The sequence below is a fragment of the Lonchura striata genome, chromosome 18 (assembly GCF_050655825.1).
Source record: "Lonchura striata isolate lonStrDom1 chromosome 18, ASM5065582v1, whole genome shotgun sequence".
NCBI classification, from domain to species: domain Eukaryota; kingdom Metazoa; phylum Chordata; class Aves; order Passeriformes; family Estrildidae; genus Lonchura; species Lonchura striata.
Window position 1 is genome coordinate 4034315 of NC_140720.1, and position 26943 is coordinate 4061257.

A 26943-nucleotide genomic window follows, 5' to 3' on the forward strand; every position below is an offset into this window, starting at 1 on the left:
AGACTTTAGGATTATGTTTAGATTCTGCACTGTGACTTCTCCCAAGCTCTTTTCAGAATTCTTTCCTCCCCAAACAGTGCCTGATGGCCAGAATCACAGACTAACCTATGACTATTCACTGGATGATATAAAAAAATAGAGGTCTTTCAAAGCACCTAACTAAATAAAAATACACTACTCCCCTTCTACTGCCAGGAGAACGAGGTACAGAGATGTTAATACAACTTACAATCACAGTAAGTAAAGGCTAAGTTCAAGAGACAGGCAGCTTTCCTATGCTCCCAGCAGTGACACCACCATGTCACCCCTGGCTCGTGGGATGAGAATAAAAAAGTATTCAAGGATTGGCCACCAGCATGATCCACAGGAACTGGCCAATTCCATGGGGCAGAGTGGCAGCTGAACTGCCCACACCACTACAGCCTGGGGGAAACGTGGTAGGGACACTGATTTTTATATCACAATCTCACTCTCTTTTTGCAGTGTGCTGTGGGGTACATCAGGATTGCTTTATTTTCACTATTTTTCATTATTATTATTATTATTATAATTTCTTCTTTTAATCACATGGCGATGCTAACAACTCCCCTTAAGAAATTAAACAAAACTGCAAAAGGACTTTGGGTAAAATGATCACAAGCAGCACTCTGGAAGAGGCTGTGCAACATATTTGGCTCAAGTACACTTAGGATTGCTTAGACCCAACTGGAAAGTCTCAGAAAGAACCTCATCAGCTGAAGCACATTCTGCTGGGACACGGCCTTGAATTTTTTCAGAAGAAAACATTCATCTGCACGGTGTCAGCTACACAAGGCCTCTGCTGGGAATTCATAAGGCCACTGAAAATACCAGAGGAGGACAGAACACAAGGAGGCACTTAGGTTTGCAAGTCCTTCTCTCCATCAGCAAACGCTCCCGACTCAGAGGAGGCGCCCGGGAAGGAGGCAGGGAGTTCAAATAAAGCAGTGCTAAGTTAAAGCGCTCCCAGAACAGGTGACCCACAGGTAACATCTGCTCAGTGAAGATAAAAAACACAAGCTGGGTTTGCTCCCCCCTTCCCACACCAGAATGCCAAGAGGATTGATCAGAGTGCTCTGTGCTTCGCCATGGCTCCAAGACGTGTGGACGCCTCTGGAGTGAATCCGTGTACTGTGCCAACCATTCATCCCTCTCACTGGACTCAGCACTTCCTGACAGATATGTCTGAAACTCCTGATCTTCCGTATTTTTGAAGCATCTCCTATTCCAACCCAACACCAGTAATTCAGTAAGATTTATACTGAAGCAGGAAGTACATTACACCCAGAAAAGGGCTGCAAAGAGGTGATTCCAGCAAGGGATCTGATGGGATTTCTAACCAAAAACAGACCTGAGAAATCATAAGTCAGCTATGGTATCACAGTCTTCACAACGAAGTCAGATGTGAGAAGTTTCTCTCTCTCCCCCCCCCCATCTTAAATTACTGCCACAGTCTAATAATTGCAACAATTTCATTGACATTTTGACTTGGAATTCTGAATTTTCTAGGATAATACACATGTTGGCAAAAAGTCAAATTTACCACTTTACAGGTAACTTAGACATAGGTCTGCTATAAAATTACAACTTGGGTCAACTTGAAGCTACACTGGAAGAGATTAAGCCTGAATTTCTGCAGAAATTGGCAATAATGTGTTCAGCAGCAGCTTTTAGCCACATATCAAGAAGTCTGACAGGATCTGGATTTCTCTATTCCTGCTGTAAACTTCTAGTTAAAAAAACAACACACAAGAGTTACTGAAATAAAGCAGTCTTTTTGCACATCACTGTAACATCAGCTGCTTGAGGTTGTCGTGCAGGATGGTATCCTTAACATCACGGAAAACTAGCCGGATGTTCTCTGTGTTAATAGCAGTGGTGAAGTGGTGGTACAGGGGCTTCTGCTGCTGGTCCCGGCGTTTCGTGCGAAAACAATCCACCAGGAATTTCTGCACATCTGTTAAGCAGTGGGGATCCCCTTCAAACTCTGGGAAATAGTCTTTGATGCTGACTTTCTGTACTTTTTCCTCGAGCAAGTCCGTCTTGTTTAAGAAGAGGATGATGGAGACGTTGCTGAACACCCGGTTGTTGACTATCGTTTCAAAAATGTTCAGGGACTCCGTGAGGCGATTTGTCTGCCGGTCCTCCATGAGCACCTGGTCGAACTCGCTGGAGGACACCAGGAACAAGATTGAGGTGACACTGTCGAAGCACTCGAACCACCGCTTCCGTTCCGACCTCTGGCCGCCCACATCCACCATCTTGAAAGGGACATTTTTGATTTCAAAGTCGTACTCGTGAATCCCTTTGGTGGGCCTTCGTGCCAGCAGGATATCTTGCTGTGAGGGAAGGTAATCCTATAAAAATAGGAAGAGTTTTTTGATTACTATATGATTATGGGTATGGGCACAGCTGAGCTGCAGTGGAGAGAGCAGCCTGCATAGGAACAGAACAAGGTTTTCAATAAAAAGACATAGATGTGGATTTCCATGCTAACGTTGGAGCTTCTGGGAAAGAGCTGGAGGCCAAAGCAGGAAACACACCCAATATTAAATCAGAACACGTACCCCAAAGAGTTTTCCCTTTGCCACATGACAAGGACCCATAACCAACCTTGGAGGTGAGCCAACCTCCTCATGCCAGTTTGCCTCATTCTGGATCACTTCATGCTTCCTTCATTCCCTTCCCACAACACTGCCAACACTACAATGCAGCAAATGGGTTCTAAAGCAGCTTTCTCAAACCAGTAACTACGGGATATCCCACGCCAGCTGTGGGCTCCCCATTCCTCCCATGCTCTCCTGCAACGTGCATGACTGTTTCCAGAAAAAAAAAAAAAACAGCTGTTCCACTAAATAACTGTGAAGCAATCAATTATGCCTGAAAACTAACACCTAAGCAACTTCTTGTGTTTGAGCCATGCATCTTTGCATCCTGCTGTATCAGTGCACAATGGTGAGCTCATGCTGCCTGACTTTGCCCAAAATTTACTGTGCAATAAGTACAAGAACAGAGGAAGAATGGAAAGCTGGGGACAGCAGTGCTTTCCAGCCTGGGGGGCACAGACAGCTGTATCCTGAAGTCCTCCAGCCCACCCTTCCCCAGAATTTAGGAGGTATTCTTGAGACTTTTTTTTCTTTTGTTATATGAACATCATCAATGGATGCAGATGAAGAATAATTCTTATTAGTTGGCTTTTGACAGCATAAAATTCAACAGTTGGATTGGGGATTTCTTAATTCCTAGAATTACACTTTGGTCTATGGTCCAAGTCTTTCTGTTATCTGCAAAGTGCATCTCTAACACACAGCTGCCTGTGCTGGACTTTAGAACCTTGTTGTTCAGATGTTATGGAAACTCTTCCTCCTATTTTTCCAGCATTTCTCACCCTTTCAGAGAGTGCAGTTTAGGTTTTGGAATTTCAGTCTCTTGTTAAAAAGTGAATGATCTATGATCTTCCTTTGACAGTGCCAGTTCCCACACTTGGAGCTGTTGTAAAGACATATAAGAGCAAGGTTCAGAAAGTCTGATTCAACCAGTTAGCTGGGTGGGGGAACAGGCACACAGAACCATGGCTATTTCAGTATTTGTATCCCAAGCTTAAGGCAACTGGGCAAGCTCAAACAACAAAAAATAAAATTTAAAAATCATGAAGTAAGTGCAACATTTCAAAAGCTCAAGGATCACTCTGCTTTACCCTGTAAGTTCCAAAGTGAAGCTAGAGAGAGAGGGCTTTGTCTGAACTCTGGGTTCCTTTTCCCGAGCTGCCCATGACTAAGGCACTGATTTTTATCGTGGCACAAATTACAAAGCAGCTCTGAAGCACAGACTCCCCACCCTGCAGCCTTTGCTGCAGCACTGCACACAGCCAAAGCCCACAGCACCAAAATCTGGAGGGGAGAACTGCTAAAGCAACATCCAGTTCCTTCCAAACTGACCAAAAGAGGTGCTGTCACCCCCTTGTCTGATTAATGGACAACTTTAAAGGGTGATAAGACTTTTCCCTTTGTTAAATATATCTTGGGTCCTTTCTACTGAAATTAGACAGAGGAGAACAATCAGCAAAAGCAGTGCAGGGACTGTATGAAATGTCACTGGGCACATGTGAAGGGATTTTAAGCAAAGCTGACTGTCAACATGTAGGCAAGAGTGTCACAGGTTCAACACTCATTCCAGCTTCCAAATGGGAATGTATATTCTTTTGTTTTTCAGGAAGTTATTCTCAGCTTTCCAGAACAAAAGGAAAAAAGTCTTAGGAAAGCTCAGGAGTGACTGAAATTATTAAATTATGTAAATAAATAAAACCAACTAATATAATAGGCAAAGCCACATGCACCTTCAATATTGAAACAAGGGCACAAAGCAAACTCTCCTGGGAGTTGGCCTGTAATGTTTATTCAGTAAAGCTTTCAAGAACAAGCTTATCCTCAGAATTCCTGACAAATTCCCTCTCAAGTACTGTTGCTCATTGAAAATTCCTTCCACACTTGCAGCCACAAAGAGAATCCTTTCAAGAGCTTTCTACGTCTACATTCTACCATGGGACTGGGTATCTTTAGGGTCCCCTCCAACCCAAACCACTTCATGTTTTAACAGCAACTCTCAGGAACTCACCCAGTATTTTAGCTCTCTTTGTGAAGGACAACTATGTTTTCTCCCTCGTGCCCAGATCCTTGGAATACAAGCAGTTTGCCCCTTTCTCAGTGCAGATCCCCTTCTCCATGTCTGAAGACTACAGTATCAGGTATTTTCCTTGGATAGCACTGAGGATTATTTTCCAAGTTCTTTCAATGTTTTGCTATTGCCAATAAGTGGTTTTTTTTCCCTCAAGCATCCTCACATTGATACTGATTTGGAACATGTGCTTTCTTCCTGATTTTCCTATCTCCTTTCTCAAATTCACCGCAGTCTGCTTCTTCTAAAGGAGTTCCTTTGGTTATCAGCAGCTCTTCTGGCTATCACATCACTGTTTGCCTAGTTCAAATTACAATTTAAGGCATGACTAAGATCCAGTCACAAGATGGAAAGCCAAGTCTCTCTGTGAGGTATTTTGGATACATACAGTCTGCACTGGCAGTTGAAATAGCAACACACAGTAGCAAGGAATCCAGGAGATCCCACGCACGTCTGCCTGTCAGATACTCTTATTCTGCTGATCTGATTAAATCTGAACATTAAGTTCTTTTCCCTCAGTGCTGTTATCAGCTCCCTTTTGGCAAGAAGCACGTGAACTGCAGATCTACGTGTTTATAAGCAATTTAGTTGCAAGTCAGCCCAGTTGCATCAGATAAGAACAAATACTTTCATTTACAATTTGGGGAAACAATTGTTAGACATCGTCTTGCATATAGATAAGAATAAACCAGAAGAACCTATCAAATCTTTCACTAACAAAACTTAGGTAGTGCTTTTTCCCTCACAGATTTAACATTTTTTACAACAGCAAATCCTGATGAGTCCCTCTGATTTTTAACACCAACTTGAAGCCAGAGAAGCTGTAATTCACAGCACTGCCACAGAAATATCAGACCTGCAGTAAGTGTGTTTATGTACAAAAACAATAAAAAAACCCAACTGCTGACTAAGTGACATACTTTAATCAAAGAATGGACCAAAGTTTCTCCATGAAGAACTTCAAAATGGAGCTGCAAAACTCTATCCAATATTGTTGGGGAAAATCCAAGCCCTTTGAAAGTAAAAGACACTGGATTCAAAGACCATGAGAAATCCACCGCTGGCAGAGAGTCCAGCAGCTCATTAGAGTAAGTGCAGATCCCCTCCTAAGTGCAAGTTTTATATCTTGAGACTAAATCCAAATTCAGAGACCAGGTGCTGGAGTTTTCAAGCCAGAGATCTGGGAAGCACAATGACCAGCAGTGCTTTAGTTAGAACAATGGCAGTTCAAAGCAGAAAAATAGTCTGGCTTAAAATGTAATCTGTTAAAAAGAAAAATGAAATTAAGCATGATGTAACAGGGTTTCACTGAAGTGGTTTGGATTCCTTCATGTGTTACCATGAGCTGGGAATGACCATGGAGAAACCGCCTCCCCACAGAGTACAAGAACAATATTAAAACTCCTGTTTTAAAGGCAGTTTTTCCACATGCTATTCCTGCAATCCAAACTGATGAGCATCAGCAGATACCTTCATTATTCAAGTGCTAATTAACAGTTCTATAAAAAGTGTATTTTACAGAAATTTCAGGTTTTTCTCCAGAGAAAACAGACTTTATTCTTTACTGAGTTTATGTTGAAGTAGATATTGCTGGAAGGTACCACTGACCTGTGACTGATTTAACTCAGGAGCTCCTAACTGGATGTGTAACCCCAAACCCAGTTGGTTTTTAGATGCCATTTAGTCTCAAAAAGCTATTTTAACAGTCTCCTGCCTGGCCAAGTATTTGTAACTTGTTTTTTGTCTGATTTTGACAGATGGTTTATTTCCAGAAAGTCTCCTGGCCTTTACATTGCCCTGTGTTTTTGACATGCCAGTGATGAACTGCTGAAATAATGCAACAGTCCGAGTTAACTAAAGATAAAGTTATTGGAGTAGACACTAATTACGTTTCATCTATTTAAAACCCAGAGATCATAAAGACTACTTAAAACTCAAGAATGGAAAGACAAATAAAAAAGGACTTACTTGTTCTCCAAGTTTATCCAAGTTGTCCAAGAAATACTTTACAGATTCCCCCTAAAAACAAATCAAACAGTTATTTAAATAAGCGACATCCTTGATCCCAGTAGTTTACATTCTGAAGTCCAGATAATTTATCGAAACCTACATTTAAGCATTGTAAGCTTTAATCACTGCTCTTTTTAAAAGCAACTATCCTAAGAACACAACTGATGATTTATTCTTAGGCCAGTTAATATTTAAGCTTAAAAGCATAAAAGGCACATTTATAATAGTCACATTCTTTCCAAGTTTAGACTTGATAAATAAATCCAAGTGTTATCCACAGGGAGCATCAATGAAGCAGCCACACCTTCCTTATGAAAAGAAACATTCAATTCCTCTGAGGCTTTGCAGAGTGTGCACACACAGGCATTCAGGTGCAGGAATTAATCACCAGAGAAAGTTCATTTATCCTGCAGTGCCACAGGACTCATGCCCACAGGTACTTCCCTGGAGCACAGTGAGTGATGAGCACAACACAGCAGACAAAGCGTTTTACTCAGGTTTCCCATCAGACACCAAGCTGGACCAGAACATCTTAGTCTGAGTGATGAGCAGAGCTCCAGGCTGCTGTGCATGGTATCACATTTATTATCCAGGTTTATCTTCTGGATTCAAGTCATCCCTGTCCTGACAAAGGGTAACTGCAGTTTTTAATCCCTCCAGTAATGCAGAACTAAAGATTTTTTCACGGTAAACCTGAATCAACCCTGCAGAACTCCATCAGGGTGCTGGGATTAAGGAGGAATTCTTCCATGGATACTGTTGCACCTGAACTCACTTGCAATAGGAATGTACTGATAGAATTCACTGCAAAGGAAAACACCTTTTTAAGGTTCTCAGCATCCTCACAGAAGCACAAATCTGCTTCCTTTTGGAAACTTAATTACCAGCTGTAACTTATTCATTTTACAGCAAGTGCAGAGAATAAACCACCTGTGTTTTCATTCTGCAGGTGGAAGAGCAGGAATTCTGACTGCTTTCTTGATGAGAAAATCAAACACCATCTGAGATGGGGCTGACTACACCTAATCCAGACAAGTGAATTAGGACAGGAGCTACACCCTGATAATGACTTCCCCTCACTTCACTCTTAACTCTGCAATCTTATCTAGGGGAGAATATAAACCTCACTATTCAACTGTGTCATCTAAGCATCTGCCCTGAGCAGAGCAGGGTAAATAAAGGCCAAAAAGGGTTCTGGCAGACACATCAGCAAGGTACCTTTGCGAGTTTTCCAGGCACTAAAATAAGTTACATAATACAAGTAGATGCCACACCTTTCAGTGTGCAATTTGAACATCAATGTTTAATGAGGCAAAACTGGGGCTCTGGTTGGAACATGCCTCATGCTCGACACACCTGCAGGGAGAGAGCCCAACACATCTCTACTACCTTCTGTTACCTCCTGCTGTGCTCAGCTGTCCTGATTTTCTCTGGGGTGACAAACTGCAGCAGGAACACCATTTTAGTGGCACACAGCAGCAACTGCTTACAATGACAGCAGTATTGTATCTTTTCCATCGTCTGTTCTAGCCTCAATCCTCTAAGGAAGGTATACAGGGAAGAGCATTCCTAGTTCACAGAAAATAAACTCTGATGCACGAATCCACCAAGCTTCCCAAGAAGGAGTAACAGGATCAGAATTCAGGCCTTCCAAGTGCTAAAACCACTGTCTGTAGCCAAATACTAAGGCAAAATAAAATTTAAGGTCAGATTTAATTTCTTTTTTAGGTGCCAATAGGAGCTGGCAACCTTCCCTTCCCCACAGGGTTGGCTACATACCAATCAGGCAGATTTAAGACTCAGTAAGTGCAGGTATTTACTCTGGAATACCTGGGCCTCAGAGGCTGAATTTGTGTGTGTGCATACAAACATGTATTTTAATCTGAGACAGCTTTTTATACGACTTACAGCAATACCTACTCCCTAAAGAAGCATTAACTCTGCAGTTAATGTGAAAGTTACTACCTCTCCTTTAAGTCCCATGGCTTGCAGCTACTGCAATGGACAGAGCAGTTGGAGCAGACAAGCAAACCACAGCCTGGAAAGGTCACAAAACATCCCCACAGGCCGCTTTCCAAAAGAGGGGATTTCCTGAAATCACAAATGCAAAATACATAGGCCTGCAGCGACAGCAACACTCCAGAGCCACACATCCAACAGCAAAGTCACTCAGGGAACACTGAGATGCCAGCTCCACTTCTGGGCTGTCACCTAGCAGAGTCAATGGCAGACAAACATCAAGGTGGCCAGGCTGAAACTGAGGAGCCTGAGCTATGTAATCCATCAGTTACAACATAACACAGCTCATTAAGCAGAGACATTCCAGCTTCCCTCCTCCACACCGTGGGCTCAGCTGCTTGGGTTCTCCCCTCATAAAAATCTGTTCAGACAGCAAGTGCTGCGGACATGACTCAACTCTCTAACCAAGGATAGAAGTTGTTCATTCACTGTTTTTTTACCAATCTGCATACCAATTAAAAACCTTCAAACTCATCATCTCCTCTCCCATCCCACTCCAGCCACCCATCCATACCACACAGCCACAACCCTGACCAGTGGTAGCTTTCTGTCTGCCCTGGACATGTTGCTATCAGCAGGCTGAGCTCTGCTAACTACAGACTCCTGAACAGCAAACTACCTCTGAACAGATCTTTATCAGAATGCACTACTGGAGCACCAGAGAGTTTTGACCCATTTAAACAAGCTTCAAAGAGGCAGCATTACAAAGCAGCCCAGCTTCAATCCCTTCCCAAAGTGTGTAGTTTTTTATTCTACCCAATAATGAAGAGAAACACATTGAAAAACTTGGCACACAACAACCAAGGAAAGCCCTAATGTCACTTATTTTTAAAAATCAGTTAGAAAAAGATTCATTTACATCCCTGTACAACAGCAGCCCCAAAGACAGCTTCTGTGTTAGGCTGCTTTTTCTTGGTAGATAGAGAACAAGATCCCACTCAATAAATCCATGACAGTGAGCATATTTAAATAGCTGTATTCAACAGCTATCACCTAAAATTTCCCTTCTGACAAACTGTAAACTCTCTGGTTTACCCAAGATGACTAGAAAAAAGAAACTGGGTTTCCCCACTCTGTCCCACTAATGCCAGTGTGGCTCACCATGTCCAGCCCTGCCACGAGGCTGCTCAGCAATCAATGTGTGGTGTCATGCCACAGAGGAGCCACACTAAGGGCAAAAGCTAGACAGAAACAAGAAACTGAAGGATCTGCCCCCAGTAAAACCCCCACAGTTCTCCATTACACTCCTGCTGTCTTCACACCCACGTTCTGTGAGTACATAGGACGGAAATTTAAAGATTAGCTAAAAATACAGTGATGTCCCCAGGACAGGAAGAACCTTGACCTATTGGAGGGAATCCAGAGGAGGCCAAGAAGTTGCTTACAGAGATGGAGCACCTCTCCTACAAGGAAATGCTGAGAGAATTGGGAATGTTTAGCCTGGAAAAGGGAAGACTTTGGGGTCACCTAACTGTGGCCTTCAGTACCTGAAGGAAGCATACAAGAAAGATGGAAAACCTATTTAAAGGATCTGGAGTGAGAGGACAAGGGAGAATGGCTTCACACTCACAGCAAGTAGGTTTAGACTGGTTATAAGGAAGAAATTCTTTACTTTGACGATTCCGTGGCACTGGCACAAGTTGCCCAGAACTGTCAATGCTGCATCCCTGGGAATGAACCAAGGCCAGGCTGGACAGGGCTTGGAGCAACCTGGGACAGTGGCAGGTGTCCCCCCAGACCATTCTATGGTTCTGTGTGATAGTCTTAAACCAGTCCCAGGTTTTCTTTTTTAAATGCAGATGAACACTCTGAAGTAATTTGTACAGTTGAGCAGTTTGGAAATGCAAATCTCTGAAGGCTGCAGTGGAAGGAAGCAACCATGCCATGGTGCCCAACTCATCCCCTGCCCACTTCCCTCTGCTGCACTTCAAGCACAGCCCAAAGGTGCCAACACAAGGACAAAACCCAACACAGGCTAGGGCACACATCTCAAATGAATACTGAGGTGCTGCAATAAAGCAAACTTCTTGAGCACACCCCAATATAGCAGAATTAATAAACTACACATCAGCTCCAAAGACCTTCTGGAGCTTCAGGAGGGTGCTTTGGCTGTTTTAAACCTTATTGGATTATACCAGGGTATTGGATTTTTAAGCAGTCCCTTTTAAATGCTTGAGAAAGATGCCCTTTTTTGTTCAGATAGAATATAGATGTCTCAGCTGTGGCCCTTCAGCCTCCTCCTGATTCAGAAATGCATGCAAACCACAGGAAGTTGACTGTTAAGTAACTTTATTCATAACTGTCAACTATTCCATTTTCAGAAAGGTTTGAGTCAAACCAGCCTGTGTCTCCTGGAGCCCTGTGATGCTCCCTGAGAGAGCCAAGACACTTCATCATGAATGTACAAGAAAACACTGAAATCCTACTCCTATCAAAGTGACTGACACAACAGCTTCCCCTACAACTTTGCATTTACCTACTTGTTAAATGAAATATCTCCAGTTCTAAAACTTACTCTTTTTCCTAAGACGTTTTACAAATTCATTCTTTTTACAAAGCAGAGGTGGTCATTTAGTTGTAGGCCAACACCTGGTGGTGTGGTCATCTGGAGTAAAACAGAGCAAATATCTTTTCTAAGCAAAACACAGCACAAAGATCACTTGCCTAAAGCAAAGTAACCACAAAAATATTTTTGGGGAGGGAAGAAAAAAAATAAACCTACATGAAATACACACCAGATGAACACATCTTTTAAACCCAGGAAGCACCAATTTATTTGGTTTCCATGAAAACAATGTCAGTGATCTAAATATGATTTGTTGAAATCTTAGCATAGCCAAATGGCTTTTTAGCTCTTCAAGGGGATAAGGGACACTGCATTTTTTCCACTAGCAATTGCTTAAAAAAGAAAAAAGATATAGAGAAAAAGCATCAAATTAACATTTAATAATCACAAGGTTTAAAGAAAGAAACAATTTATCAAACCATCTAGGTTTGGCTGCAAGTTCAGTGGAACATACTAAACTGACAAGGCTTATTAAGTGTCTGAAATAATAAATGTGATACTTTAAGAAAATAGGAAATACAACTTAGTAGCTCTATATTAGAACTTTAAGAACCACCAAACATTTTTTTCATCCGGACCTTACTTGAATTTCTTGAAAGAGAGAAACAAGTATTTCCTACTTTATTTAATTAAAAACCCACAAAAACACCACCAAAAAAAAAAGCTTTTTTACAAGCCTAATTTACAGTAAGAACAGGTAACTGCAGTGTTTTTAGGCTGATGTGTACATGCCTAAATATGCAAATCAAACCATCATGACTCTGGAGAATCAGCTTGAAGGATGATGATGGAGACATAAGCAGAGTCTGAAAATTCTGCATTTTACAGCACCCTAGTAATGCTTATAGTACACACTTCATTACGTACAGAGTGTTTTTCTGTTAGGGGCTTAATCCAGGAAAATCCATATCTGAGGATTTTGTCATAGGAAAGAATCTCTAGCAACCTTTCTTTCTTGCCACCCCACCCTAAGCTGATTTAAAAGAAGACTGAGTACAAATCAATACTGCTGCCACTGAAGTTTTAGCAGATGTCTTCTGAAATGACAGTAATAAACAGAGGGATAATAAATGGAGAAGCATTTCAATCAAATGAATCAATGCAGATTCCCAGGGGAAGGGAGATTAGAGGGCACAAACTCCTCCACCCAAACAGGGAATATCCACAGCACTGCACAAAGGAGGGAGATGATCCAGATGATACATTTATGCCATGAATGCATATCCTAATTACAATAAAGAGCTCAAATCCACAACTAGATTGTTAGAACAGCAGGTTTAACCAAATTTCATGTCGAGACATTCAACTGGTTCGGGCTCTTTTGCTGGTCTCAGACTTGGAGGTAAATGAAACAATCTTGGTTCCTTCACAGTTTTCAGGTTTCTAAAATTTCTCTTTCCAGCCACTCCTCCCAGTGCTTTTTGAAGAGGAGTCTTCTTTCAAACATTCCCCAGTCAACAGACCAGGGCAAAATTTCCCCATATTCATACCTATAACCTGTTTACTCAAGGAACTAAACTTTAAAAGTATACTTTCCCTGTTTTATAGCAGCAATCCAGCAACTTGATTGGTATCTCCTAAGGTGAGGGGAAACAATTTATTTCTGAATTGCCATTCCATGCTCTAATACTTGATTTAATACTCACTCTTCAAGCAGTAACAGCAGCATTCTGGAAGTTTACAATAAGCATATACAATAACTAATTTTTAGTAATGGTGCTGAAGGTATTTGGGAAAAAAAGCCCAGGTAAGCAGTACTATACTTACTTCCCAAACTGCAAACTGGAGCCAAAATAGTGTGAGTGTGCATTAACACAAAACTCTGTGATAGGTTTCCTTTCTCTAAGTGTTAATTATGGCCAAAGCCCAGCAGTCTCCATTTATGCCCACATAAGCATTACTGTGACCATGTGCAGAGCAGCCAACTGTTCCATGTGAAACTAATCCCAAACTCTCCAAAACCAAGGGCTGGAAAATGGCACTGCTGCCAGTGGAAGCATGAATGGAGCAGCCTTACAAGGGCTGAGGACAGACAGTGCGTGTCAAGAGCAGATATCTAACATCTCCCAGCTTCTTTCTCCAGCTCAACCATTTGAACAGTCATTTAAACCTGATCTGCCCATTTCCAGAGATAAAATTCAGCACAGTCTCATACAGCTGAGACGCCTTCCGACAATTAATTCCTGTTTCTTTGCAAGAACGGAGAGTTCAGACACAGTTGCTGATACAGGAGTACAAAATAAGGCTGCTCCTCATCGATGCACATCACAAATGCGTCACAGCTCGGGGAGCTCAGCCCATTTCCCCTTTTCAGCACTCATCGTGTGCAGCTCGAGCTGCATTTGCCTTTCTCCAGAGCCATCAGAACTGCGTCACACGGGGTAGAAGTGAAACCTGGCCCGTGTTTGGTCACACAAACTGAGGATCTGGCCTAAGAAAAGGACAGGTTCAAGTCCCAACTCACAGAAGCCATCTTTTGTAAAAGCTTTTGGTGGCAGAGCAGAATTTGTGTTTGCAACAGCTGGATTGCTTTGGCTGGAGACTGCTCAACTCCAAAAGCACCAAGAGAGGAGTCACCCCAAGTTTATTTCATGACTGACATTTTTATCTTGCATAAGGGTATTAACAAAGAAAGGTGAAGGGGTTTAAGAAGGGGTTTAACCCAATAATATCCCTTTAATCTATTATCCCCTATTTACCGTGTAATCCAATTAATCCATAATTCTCAAAATGTGGATAACAAATGGAGGGAGACAGAGCACGCCAACCTGAGGGCCTGTACTGTGACATCCTGGCAGCACCTGCAAGCTGGGGACATCTGCCATACCCTGAGAGTGACAGAAGGATGTCACAAGCCAATCTGGAACTAAATACTCCAAACAAGGCTCCAGCATCAGCTGCTGCTCCTTCCTGCACCCAGCAAGGCTCCAGCATCAGCACTGCTCTCCCTTCAAAGTGACAGACTCACACAACTCACACTTAGATTGTCTCCCATCAGTAGAGCATTTACAGTTTCAAATATACCATGCAGCTCCAATTAAATTAATTAAAACATGATTGAATGATTGAACTCTAAAAAGATGTTAATCTGCATACCAGTATACCACAGAGAAAACTGTTCCAGTTTTAAATTACTTTCCTAAGAGGGAAGAAATCCATTTTGGTTTTCTTAGTTAGGTATCCCTCCCTTCTCCTGGTGGAACTTAATTGCTGAATTCTTAATTGCTCAAAAATATGCAAAGTCACTACAGCTTTTAGGTAGGAAACAGCATTCCACTAAAACCTACAAAACTACAAAATTTCTCCACACCAGGCATTCTGCTATTGTACTTCTAATTCTGAAAGACTGCTTGGAAACCAGGATGTGACATATTCTAGAAACAGCTGAGACTCCTTCCAACAATTAAAAACCCTCAGAGTCCACAGCATTAATCCTGAAATGAAGAAATTCTTCCCTGTGAGGTCCTGGCACAGGTTGTCCAGAGAAGCTGTGGCTGGCCCACCCCTGGAATGTCCAAGGCCAGGCTGGACAGAGCTTGGAGCACCCTGGGATAGTGGAAGGTGGGGAGAGGAACAAGATGAGCTTTAAGGTTCCTCCATCCCAAAGCATTCTGTGATTCCATGATTTTTCTTAGGATCACCATGCTTTCAAATAGAAAGCAAACTCAAGGTTGTTGCAGCCCCTTCTGGAGATCAGAGCCAGGCTGAGAAACACATTAACTGACACATGGGACAACAACAGACCCAGAGCATCCAACCAAAAGGCTGCTGTTTGCCAGAACCTGAAAAGAAATTAACCCATGAAAGCAAGGATCAGGTGTACTTTGTTTCTTCAAAGGTCTTTTTACTCCCTCCCTAAGTATTTACAATCCCAACTCTTCTTCCACAAAGTTTACTTTAGGAAAGGCACCAATACCTTGCAGAAGATTTTCAGATTTCATTGATGAAACCAATCCTCCAAGCCCCAGAACACACAGACCTAGAAATCCTATGAAAACATGCAGTGACCAAGTAGAAACTGCCACCTCCCAGTTACTATTTACACACTCAGGGCAGCATCTCTATAAACCTCAGATGTTTTGCACACAAAACAGACTGGAACCAGACTGTAAACATTTGCTCTTCTTTCAGAGCACTGACCCACTGGCTCCATGACTTCATATGTTTGCAACTCCAACTGCATTTAATCTAATGCTGGAGCAGTGGTGAGTCTGCAAATCTGCCATCCATCATTTAGAGCTTTACTTGCTTCCAAGCTGTACAAGACCAGGAAAGGCTCCCAAAAACACGACAAATATTTGGCATGTGGAAATGGATCAGCACTAAAACTGGCCATACTGAACTTGAAGATGCTTGAAAAGTCCATTACTGCATAAACTCTGCTCTAAATCACAACATTTCAAAATCAAGAGCCCTGAATTGGATCCCAATGCATTTCTCTAGGATTTAGTTTTAAAGTACATTTGGTTCCTATTTCAGCCTCATGAGAAATCCAGATGACCAAATGCTTTTTAGTTCCTTCCTCTGTCTCAATTAGAAGAATCCATTTCAATTAAGTTCTGGTATTTCTATCTGCAGCCAGTGATGCACTCATAAACCAGCTCTTGTTCCAAGCTGACAGGATCCTGTGATCATTTACTGGGTCTAGTGAAGGATCTACCTGTATCATTAGCTGAATATTGGAGCTTTAAAAAACTACTAAAAGTTGTTGTCTACAAGAGCTCAAAGTAACAGTGAAGTACACAAGACTCCTGAAACAGCAGCAAGAGGCTGAAAACATGTCATGCCACTTGTAGAATTTCACACTATGAATTAATTCAGACTAGAAATATAAATTAGTTACTAGACCAACTATATAACTTTGCTACTGAAACCAATTAAGGGTCCCAATACCACCCACTTGCATAATTTTGTGTAGATATTTTGAAATACAAATGGTACCAGCGCACTGTTTCCACCCCTGGAAATTCTGCATCCTCTTGATTTGGTCACCAGTGAATGATAAAATATCATAATATCATCATGTGCCCAAAGAGAGAAGTGCTCCCAGGCTGGGTGCAGATTCCAGCATTTTGTTTAAAATAATTTCCCCAGCATCTTTAAACAAAGGAAAAAGAAACAGAAACTCACATGGTATTACACATTTCTGTACTCTTGAGCCATAAAAATAATTTGAGGTCTTTTCAGTTCCTTGGTTAAGTCTCTGAAGAAGAGCATGATATTTCACTTATTAACTGAGGAGACTCCAAAGGAAAAAGAAATTTAGGGCAGGAATGACTATGATGGAGAAGTGTGCAACATGGTACAGTGAATTGAGTGCTGTAAAATGCAGCTCACTCCCTATTACTATTCAAAAATATTTCTTTTCTGAAGTAGTTGTCAGTTACTGTGATGAAAATTCAGGGTGTTTTCTGTATTTAAAATTCCTCAACTTTTCAAGCTCTATTACCCGATGTTTCTTGTTAATGCAGACACGCAAGTTAAGAAGATACTGGAAGTAATTTAGGACTTTTTTAGCTGCTGATGTATTCTTAAACATCTTTATCACTATTTAAATTCAACCCATCAGGCAGCTCTGGGATAAAATATAAGTGTTAGTCTCCAGGATTATTCAGATTTTTATTTAAATTAAACACATTTTATTTACAGTTTGAGGCTGTCAAGTTAACTAATATCATGTTCTATGACTTATTTATTCACCTTAGATAGAAAATAAAGGCTTCATATTCCAGAGCAATACAAGATACCACTTGGTATCAGGCAGCCTCCATCAGCACTGTGAGTATACAGCCTGTTATTCTGCAAAAGGGCAGGCTCTGCACCCTTTAAACTTCTCAACTGAATTTGATAATTCAGATCCTTAGCAAAGTGCCAGCAGACACAATGCTGGCACAGAGATTATCTTGCTTTCCCACAACTACAGTTATCCTACTGCTTTTCTTACGTAGTGAGTGAGGTCAGCTGCGCTTGGGTTTTCTCACATTTTCTTAAGCAACTTCCTCAGCTACCACAAGCTGAAGTTTCCTACCCCTTCACTAGTTCTATGTAAGAGGTACAGCTGAACCCAGAAGATATCAAAGCATTTACCATGAACTGAAGTCTGGAACAAAAAAAGAGCCAAAACAGTCACCCAGTACTACCTAGGTACAATAAATATGTGCTTGGTGAGAGCAGACTTCACCAGCCTCTAAGGCTGAAGCTGTGTTACAATAAACTGAAATTAAGGAACAGCAGCACAAATCAACACTGCCTCTGGCAGACACCTTAGTCCTGAAGGATCCCATATTTACACATGAAAAAGATACTCTGTGCTCCTTGCCTCGGGGCAGAACACAGGCATGGAAGATGCCACTGCATTTATCCCACAGGGATATCCCAGCATGGAGATTTGCTGACAGAGCCCAGGACTGTGCAGGGACTGTGCTCAGGAAGTCATTTCTAAACGGACCCAGAATGGGTGCAGCCAATGCTGTTTAAATTCCAAAGGTTGTAATGAGACAGCTCTGCAGGTACCAACATGTAACACCTTGCAGGTGAGTAGAGAGCACGGAAATGAGCTTGCAATGAATGTCTGTACCAAGGGCTCAATTTACACTGCACAGCAGAAGCAGCAAAAACTCCTCTAACACATTTGCAGAGATTTAAAACAATCTGCTGAGAAGATGTTCACACGCTCAAGATATGAATATTCATATTCAGAAGGGCACTTGTATTTTATATTTATTTAACCATGGCTTGGTTATAGAATTCTGGTTTTTTTGCAAGAAGTAGGTCACCTTCAAGTCTTCTGCAACAAAGTGTTTGGGAAACTAAGGCGCATGACTATCAACAAAACACAGCTTGCTGGAGACAGAATATGTATAAGAACACATCCCTCTGCTCCCACACTGCATTGTACAAGTCTGCATTTTAAAAGTAGTGGTTCCCCATAAACAGATCACAGAACCCCAGAATGGTTTGGAAGGGATCTTAAAGATCCCCTTGTTCCAGCCTGCTGCCATAGGCAGGGACCCCTTCCACTAGACCAGGTTACTCAGTATCTGGATTGAGTCTGAATTAAGAATTCCATCCTGAGAGATTGAATTGAAACCATGCAGAAAATATAGGCTTGTACAAGCCAAGTGTAGCACACAGGAGTCCAAACGCATTCCTGGTTGGAAGATAACTCATCCTGCTTTGGTCTGGCACAACAGGTCTGCATCAAGACAGCCCCCGCTGAAAGACCTTGAGTCCAGAGCCACATTTGTGCTTAGCAACAGAAAATAAAAATATAAAAAAGAAATATAGCAACATTCTGAAAAAAAATATGGCAAAGATGTTCTCCATTAAAACCAGACCAGCACCAACTGGAAATAAAGACCAATCTACTCTCCAAACACTTCAATATTTTGCTGCTAACAAGAAAAGTTACCAGGCAGGAAAGGAAGAATGGTGGAAAGGGAAGAAGGCAGTCCCAGAAACAGCATTTCAACTCTCAGAGGTTGAAACAGAAATCCTAATCCTAATTTGGAAAAGGATAAAAAAAGGCATTTTGTGTTAAGTTAGTATTATTCACCTGAAGATCATTCAGCTTGACTGAAATATTACAGTCAATCCCCACTACCAAATCACTGGAATACACTGAAGGGTTTTTGGCCACAAACCTGGAGTAAGGATATTCAACCCTCTACTGCTGGACTCTAAAGTTAATCTCTATAAGGAGTCTTATTAATACCAACTCAAAACCAGCATTATCTTGTCATTGGGACTGGAAAACCAGAAAATCTTCCAAAAATCCACGTCTATTTTGAGGATTTGAATGGCCAATTTGTATAAATTTGTAAAGCAGTTTTCTTTCCACAGTTATAGCAATGATCATTGATAAATCCTTTTCACCTTAACACCATGAGATGACAAGTAGCCTTTTCCAAGGGCTTTAAGGAGTCATGATCACTCTACACTGGCCATCCTGTGATCTGATGTTTGGCAGAGTACTTATTAGAGAAAAGGGAAAAAAACTGTTCATACTTCAATACATATAAAGCAGCTGCTTTTGGGGTTTCCATACAGAAACTTAAGCAATAGTCAGTGTAATTACAACACTGCATTTCAATAAACTAACTCTGAATTATGTGATTGAATGCCTCAATAGTCAATGTTTAGACAAATGTTGAGTGACTGGGTCTCATGCCTGAAATGAAGATTCTCCTGTCAGTCTCAGAAACCTTTCCCTAGAGTTTATGCACTCAGTCATGTCCCAATAACAGAAACAACTCCTGCACCCTTCAAGCAGATCCAAGAGGAGATCCAAGGGGAAAGCCATGCCTACTTCCCAAAGTAGGGGCATGGGGAAGTTAAAGAGATTAAGACTGGGAGGAAAACCAACACACTGCAGAAGCTGCTGAAAGGCTTCTGAAAGTCACTGTCACAAACACAGCATAGACACTTTAATGAGCAACAGGTAAGACACTCTTTTTCCAGGCTCCACACTTGTGACTTCAGAGGGACTTTGTGCACTGACCTACAGCTGTCCCATAAGATGGGAAGCCACCCATCAAAAGGGGAAAGCCTCAACATCTGGCAACTTAGCCTGGCTTCACACAAAACTGACCTCTGTAGGATCAGGCTCTATAATCAGGCACATTTCAAGATATGCTGCCTGTGCACCTGAAAGAACAATAAACTTTCTTAATATTCTGCAGTGTCCATTTGAGGACTCATCCTTTCAGTAGAGCTTAATTAATGTTCTTGTCTGTACAACAGCCCCACTAATATTCAAAAAGAACCCTGAAAAGCCCAAGGAGACTAAGACAAAATACAATACAATCTCCCAGTAAACGGAACAATACTTGCCAAAAATACTTGCTTGCAACAGAAAAATGCTAAATGGAAGCTGCTGCAAAGCTATCAGTGTAGCTTCAAGCAGAACACGCCTTTTCCTGTCTTCTATAATCTGATCTAACCCTTGAAGACATGTCACAGAAAAAGCTGTGATCCAGAGGTGAGTGCATATCCTATAATCCTTACTGTATCACCTGTGCCTGCAGTTCTATGCAAATATGGACAAAAATGAAGTGTCATCTCATACCTCTGCAGCTTTCTGGCTTTAAAATACCCAACAACTGTCACTTAAACTGCAAGTAGGCCATTAAGTATCTGTCTGAAGATCAACAACTGCTGGTAGCAAAGATCAAAACCCACCCAAAAGTTACCTTCAACAAGAACAAATGCAACCAAAGCTTATCACACATCTGAGCAACTCAGCTCTCATCACACTCTTCTATTCTCAGAGAACAATGAGACTCCTGAAGAATACTTCAAAATGCTTCTCTGTTAACAGCTCTCACTGCAGTTCAAGAAATGCCTGACATGAGAGAGAAGTACAAGGCTACTCTTACTCACAAGGGCCTTGCTCAGTGTTCCACAGCACCAAACGCTGCTCAGCTGCCAGCGCCCTAGGGCAAAGGCCCAGGAGAACAGCAAACCTTTACAGCCACACACTGAACAGCTCACCAGCACAAACAGAACAGCTAGGCAATGCCCAGGTAAGTCAGTTTGCATGCTGCAGAATTCACAGAATGGCTGTGTTTATCCAAGTCACTGCAGATTTTTACCGGAAACCAAGCAGCAGCGACGGGAAATGTGAAATGTTAATGAGGTGTCAGAAGGTGCTGGGCTGATTCAGGCTAAATCTGTAACTCACCCGTGTCAGCCACCTGAAAGGCCAGGGAAGAAACAAGGCTGGTGACTGAAGGAGAGGAAGCCCGAGGATGACCAGAATCTCCAGTGTAAGTTACAGAACTGCTCAGCGACAGAGCCAGCACAGTTACCTGTGCTAGCAGAACAAGCACCTGAATGAGTCTGGTTTGTAATAAAATGGGAGGGATTAGAACATTAACCACCTGGGAAGCACTGAAGTGGCACATATTGCACTAAGCTGTAATTAGCTCTTTCCAGTTTTAAAGCACTACACAAGCATGACCTAATGAATTTTCATGAACGCTGCTACTAGTGGCTAGAAGGCCCCTATTTTTATACCAAGGAAAATAAATCATACTGGCTATCCCATGACCACTTAAGTTAACAAAATGAGGAAGGACACTCCAGTGAACTAGACATGGAAATGCTGATTCCTAATTCCATTAAAATACAACCAAGTTCTTCTTTTTTTTTTTTTGCTGCTGCTGCTATAAAAAGATCACATTGTTTCCTTTAGGCTCCCACCATCATCAGTAAAAGATCCTGGAGAATAACAAAAAAAAGCAAGAGCAGTTTAACAAATCCTCACAAACGTACATATATGTTGAACTTTTAACCATATTCTTGCAGAAACTTCAATTTTAAACCCTTTTTCTTTGTACTTCCTACCTGCCCAAGCTACAAATGCCTTCTACACTACATATTTTTGCTGCCTTTCCTCCAGATTTTAAATGTAAATTTTGACATTTTTCACTCCTTGCCCATCACTGCTCCATTTCCCATTTGCCCACCTCTACCTCTGTCCCAGAGTGTCCTATTCCCATGGCAAACACTTCCCTCCTGTTTCTGCCTGTGCTCTCTCAGTATGAGCCATGTTTTTCAGTCCAGTGAACAGTCTGAAAATAATTTACAGCAGATACAGCCCAATAATGCCCCTCTATCATGTCAGTCCCAGAGCTTTAATCTACTTTTGTGCCACTTCTCCCTCTCTCCTACTCATCTAATGATTGCTGCTATCTCTCGTTTCATCATATTTTCTTGCCACAAGCAGTTAAACTGGAAGCAGAACCGTATTTTCCCCTTTTTCCCCATTCTAAAGTGTTAATTTTCAGTCTGGAGCCTTCAAGAGTCAGGACTTGACACGCCTGAACTGTCTGTCTCTCCCAACTTCCCCCTGCTCTACCTCCTGACTGGGACACGCCTGTCACTCCCTCCTTAACCATTTGTGTCCTCCTTTCTTGTCACAGCACACACCTGAAATCTCTGAACACACTCTGCAAAGCCTGCAGTAGGTACAGCACAAACCCACACTGCTCCAGGAGCTTCCCTCTGTTCTGCTGCCCACATGGAGCTCTGGCAGAAGTTAAGCTGAAGCTTACTGGGGTAAAACTGAGACTTCATGCTTGGCCAACACAGATCACAGTGCCTGCACTCAACACAATGACATCATTCAGCTGCCTTTTTTTTTTTTCTTTCATGTTTATAACTTGGCATAAATATGTTCAGCTGAGATTTTGAAACGATTTAGGAAATAAAGTAATATAAGAATAAATAAAGCAAGAATAAATAAAGCAGTTACCTTGCTTTCAAAAATTAGGATAGCAGCACATAAAAAATATTCCTGAGTTTTACCTAAAGCACAACATAATAAATATGTATTTTTGCAAATAATTACACAGATTTAGGGATTTACAGAAGAAAGCAACAGCTTTGTTTCTGCAAGGTTCAGAAGAACAAGTTCTTCACTACCCTCTTCACAACCCACTCAAAGTGAAACTGTGCACGTTTCATTTCAGTTATGGAAAGAACTCACTTCCCAGAGCCTCAAAATGACAGAACAGTAATTGCTCCCTTCCCTTTGCTACACAGCCTCAAGTCACTAAACATGTTTAATCGAAGACAAAACTATTTTAGTGAACAGATTTTAAGCAGATCCCTCCAGCACAGCAATTACACTAGAAGTCCCATCTGCACCAGAATCTTGACTACAGAAGAGCAATTACTCTTTTATGATCCCATGAAGGTGAAACTCAAGGAGCAACAGGTCCCCTTAGGAACTTATTTACAGAGCTCAACCCAGGGCTGGGCAGGTGATAGGCCACTGCAGCACCTGCCCATTCTGCAATCTCCAGAAGACATTCCATGATCAGGGCAATACATATTTATAGAATATTTACACAACTTCTTTAAGTCAGGCTATGATTACACAACCATTCATAATAGCTCAACAGGAGACATCATGAGCTATTGTTTGGATTCACACTAACACAAAGGTTATTTTTAAGACATAAAAACACAAAGCCACTCATGTTTGAGAGACCTACAAGAACAGATTTAATCTATTTTAAGGTTCTCAACCCCCCACCCCACAAAACCCTATGCCACTGGCATACACAAGTAAGAATCAACAATCAAATTTAACTCAAATTTTTCATTTCTTTTTGCAGCATTTGCATGGGAATGGAGCAAAGGGAGTTCAGTTGTCACAGACAGTTCGAGCTGCTACTCAAGAATCCAGAGGTTTCTTTTTCCTTTCCAACCCCACTACTGAATTGTGTACTCCCTCTCTATCCCACTATAAAATTGTGTACTCCATCTTCAGCTGAGAACTTCAATGTAACAAAAGTCTCATTACATGAGTATTAACACAGACATTCAAAATTAAACAGGAAGTATACAGAGGGAATGTTTGCTAGATTGCTCAAACTGGAATAGAGAAGGGAGTGGTTTTTAAATTCTTCTCATTAACCCATGCATATCTTTTCTTTAAAAATCACATTACTATTAAGCATGTCTTTTTTTGACAAACCATCTTTTTTTGCTTGGCTTGGTTTTTTAAGTTGATGCACCAGTTAATAAAAGGGTGGTAATAATCATATGGTAAAAATACCGTGCAGGTACCAGCTTTGTTCCAAAACTTAAAAGCCCTCAATACTTCAGCTTTCCCACATATGAAATGAGGATGATTACATCAGAACCTCTTTTATTATTATTAATAAAAAGTGGGGGGAAGTAGCTAAATGCAGCTGTGTGCAACACCACAGAGTAAGAAAACTCAAAAACGCTAAGGAAGCGGCTTGGTTGGCGTTTCTCAGAGAATCGAGGCAGGAACAAAATCACAGAGGGGCAGTTAAAGACACTGAAGGCCAAATCTTACCAGCTGGAACTCCCTGCGCCTGTCGTAGGCGTGCTGGATGCCACTGTCTGCCCACAGGGCTCGGATGGCCGGCAGGTAGTCCAAAAAAACCCCGGTCTCCACCATGCCCTGCGCCACGGTGACCGCGCGGGTGTCGAAAGCCATCACCTTGTCCCCGTTGCTCTGGTTGGCAGCATCTCCCCAAGGGATATGGAGTTTCTCTCTGGCATCCACCAGGACTCGCACACCTGCAATGACAAGGAAGGACACTGTGAGCAGAGTTTCTCAGCATCTACTGTTTCACCAGGCTTCGGATCTGCACTGAGGCGAACAATGCACCTGCTCTGCACAAAGCTCAATAGGAACATCCACCCAGGATGGGCAGGGAATCAGGAAGCCAAAAAACTGACTCAAACCACTACATATACAGGTAGCAGCAAACCCCGGATTTGCTATCTCAAGAACATGACTACCATCAACAGGATGCAAATTTAATTCTTGAAAAAGTGCTGGTTTTAATTACTAAGTTTATCTGCTACCAAATTCTTTCACTTGGCATGAGTACAAGACAAAGAATACTTAAAAGTTTATTTCAAAATACGTTAAACCACCCGATGTCTTGCTTTAAGGTTCTCTAGGTTTTGTGAAGAACACAAACTTGGTATCCAGTCATACCAAATTATACAAAGAATCTCTATCACTGACAGTATTTCTATCATTGCCTTTCATATTTTCAGAGAGACTAAGACATGTACTAAAATCACTGCACTTGCTAGAAATACGTTTCTATAGCTTAAGTGCAGAGGAATTGTATCATCTAAAGGCTTCCCTGCACTTGTGTGGTTGTTTTGGTAAATATTTTCTAGAAGAGCATTTTAAACTTCTTTTCAGAGCCCTTCTGAAGGATATAAATCAACTGTCCTCATATTGCAAGAAAATTATTTCTAGTATTGAATTTGCTGACGAAAAAATAAAAAGAAAAATCCAGAAAGAATAAGCAACTGTAAAGGCATGGAAAGAGATATAAGGAAATTAAGATGTGGCAACAAATGACTGTTCAGTAACATACTCATTCGATGCCAAGGTGTTTTCTCAAGGTTCAGTCCTTTTCCATGGTTTTTCTCTCTGTCAAATGCAGGTATCTGTCAAATCTATCTGTGACTGCAGGAAAAGAGCGTCCCAGACAGATGTGCAGGTCCTATGTGTATACCTTCACAGAGCATGAAGTAGCTTTAACAATAAACTTTAACCTGGTTGAGATTCATGTGCATGATTTCTACTGCCTTCTACTGCTATAAGTAGTTTTTCCAGGCTTGATTCATCAGCAGGTTTGTAAAACAACTCTCTTTGAGAATTGCTGGATTTTCAGGAGCTGAGTCTGGCAACACTGTGCTGTTTTGAGAAACTTCATTAAGATCTGCTCCAACTATTACACAGTCCAAACTGAATATCCAAGGAGCAATTTAGGTAAGAGAAAATGCGTGCGGACGACCAATGAAGCCAGGATGACAGTAGTGAAATCAAGCGTCCACTACTCCCCTAAACCATGTGTGGAGGTTTTGGCAAAGGATCTATGAGAGAGGCTCTGCCTGCGGGTTGCAGTTAATTGATGTGTCAGCCGAGCAGCGATTTCCACTGCAGCAAAACGCTGAAAGCAAAGGGCTGGGCTCCTCCTCATGCACTTCCAGGTGCATCTTCCCCCCATCCATTACCGCTCATTAGAGCACTCGCATTACCAGGAAATCACAGAATCACGGAATCAATTAGATCGGAAAAGACCTCTGAGATCATTCAGTCCAACCTATGACCGAATACCACCCTGTCAACCAGACTTGCCATTAAGTGCCACGTCCAGCCTTAAACACTTCCAGCGACAGTGACTCCATCACCCCCCTGGGTAGCCCATTGTCTCAATGGAAGAAATTCTTCCGAACGTCCAGCATAAAGCTCCTCCGGTGCAGCTTAACACTGTCCCCTCGTCCTATCTCTAGTTCTCTGGGAACAGAGCCCGAACCCCACCTGGCTACCACATCCCTCCAGCGGTTGTAGAGAGCGATAAGATCACCCCTGAGCGCCCTGTTCTTCAGGCTGAGCCCCCCCCTTGTGCTCCAGCCCCTTCCCCAGCTCCGCTGCCCTTCTCTGGCCTCGCTCCAGCGCAGCACCGAGGGCCAAGCGGGCAGCTCCCGGGGCCGGAGCCGCCCCGCGGGCCGCAGCGGGCGGCGCGGTGACACCGCCGCGGGCCGGCCCCGGGGCACGGCCGCGGCGCCGGGACAGCGCGGCAGGCGGCGGCGGCCGCGGACCCGCCCGAGCCGCCTCTCCCCGCCCCGGCCCGGCCGGGCCCGGCGCTCGCAGGGCGCCCGTCCCCGCCGCCCTCACCCACCCTTGATCACGTTGCTGTAGATGGTGGCGCGGAACTCCTCGCGCGCCGCGCGGTCCCAGTCCTGCCCGTGGATGATCCGCATCTGCTTGAGGAAGGTGGACTTGCCGCTCTCGCCCGCGCCCAGCAGCAGGATCTTGACGAGGCGCTTCACGTAGGTCTTCTCGCGGTTGAGGCACTTGTCGATCTCCTTGGACTTGCGCTGCTGCTCGGCCTCGCCGCTGGTGAGGAGGCAGCCGGGGAAGCAGCCGGCCAGCGCGGAGCGGGACGGCAGGAAATCCGCCATCTTAGCGAGCGCTGCCAGCCAGGGGAGCGCCCGCCCGCCGCCCGCGCCGCGCGCGCCCCGCACCGCGCCTGCGCGCCGCGCCGCGCCCGCCTGCACGCTCCCGCCCGGCGCGTGACGAGCGCGGGCCCGCCCCCCGCGCCGGCCCCGCCCCCTCCGGCCCCTCACAGGAAATGGCGGGA

The 26943-nt window shown here is 42.8% G+C and overlaps 1 protein-coding gene across 1 annotated transcript; it reads right to left on the minus strand.

The window, feature by feature from the left end:
* Window positions 1–1440: 1440 nt before the first annotated feature.
* On the minus strand, window positions 1441–26831 carry GNA13 (G protein subunit alpha 13). The gene is made up of 4 exons (XM_021537017.3): window positions 26482–26831; window positions 24123–24349; window positions 6661–6711; window positions 1441–2375 (listed from the first exon to the last, which is right to left on the minus strand). Exons 1-4 carry the CDS (start codon window positions 26762–26764, stop codon window positions 1803–1805), a joined length of 1134 nt encoding a protein of 377 aa, XP_021392692.1. The 5' UTR covers window positions 26765–26831; the 3' UTR covers window positions 1441–1802.
* Between the last annotated feature and the right edge of the window lie 112 nt (window positions 26832–26943).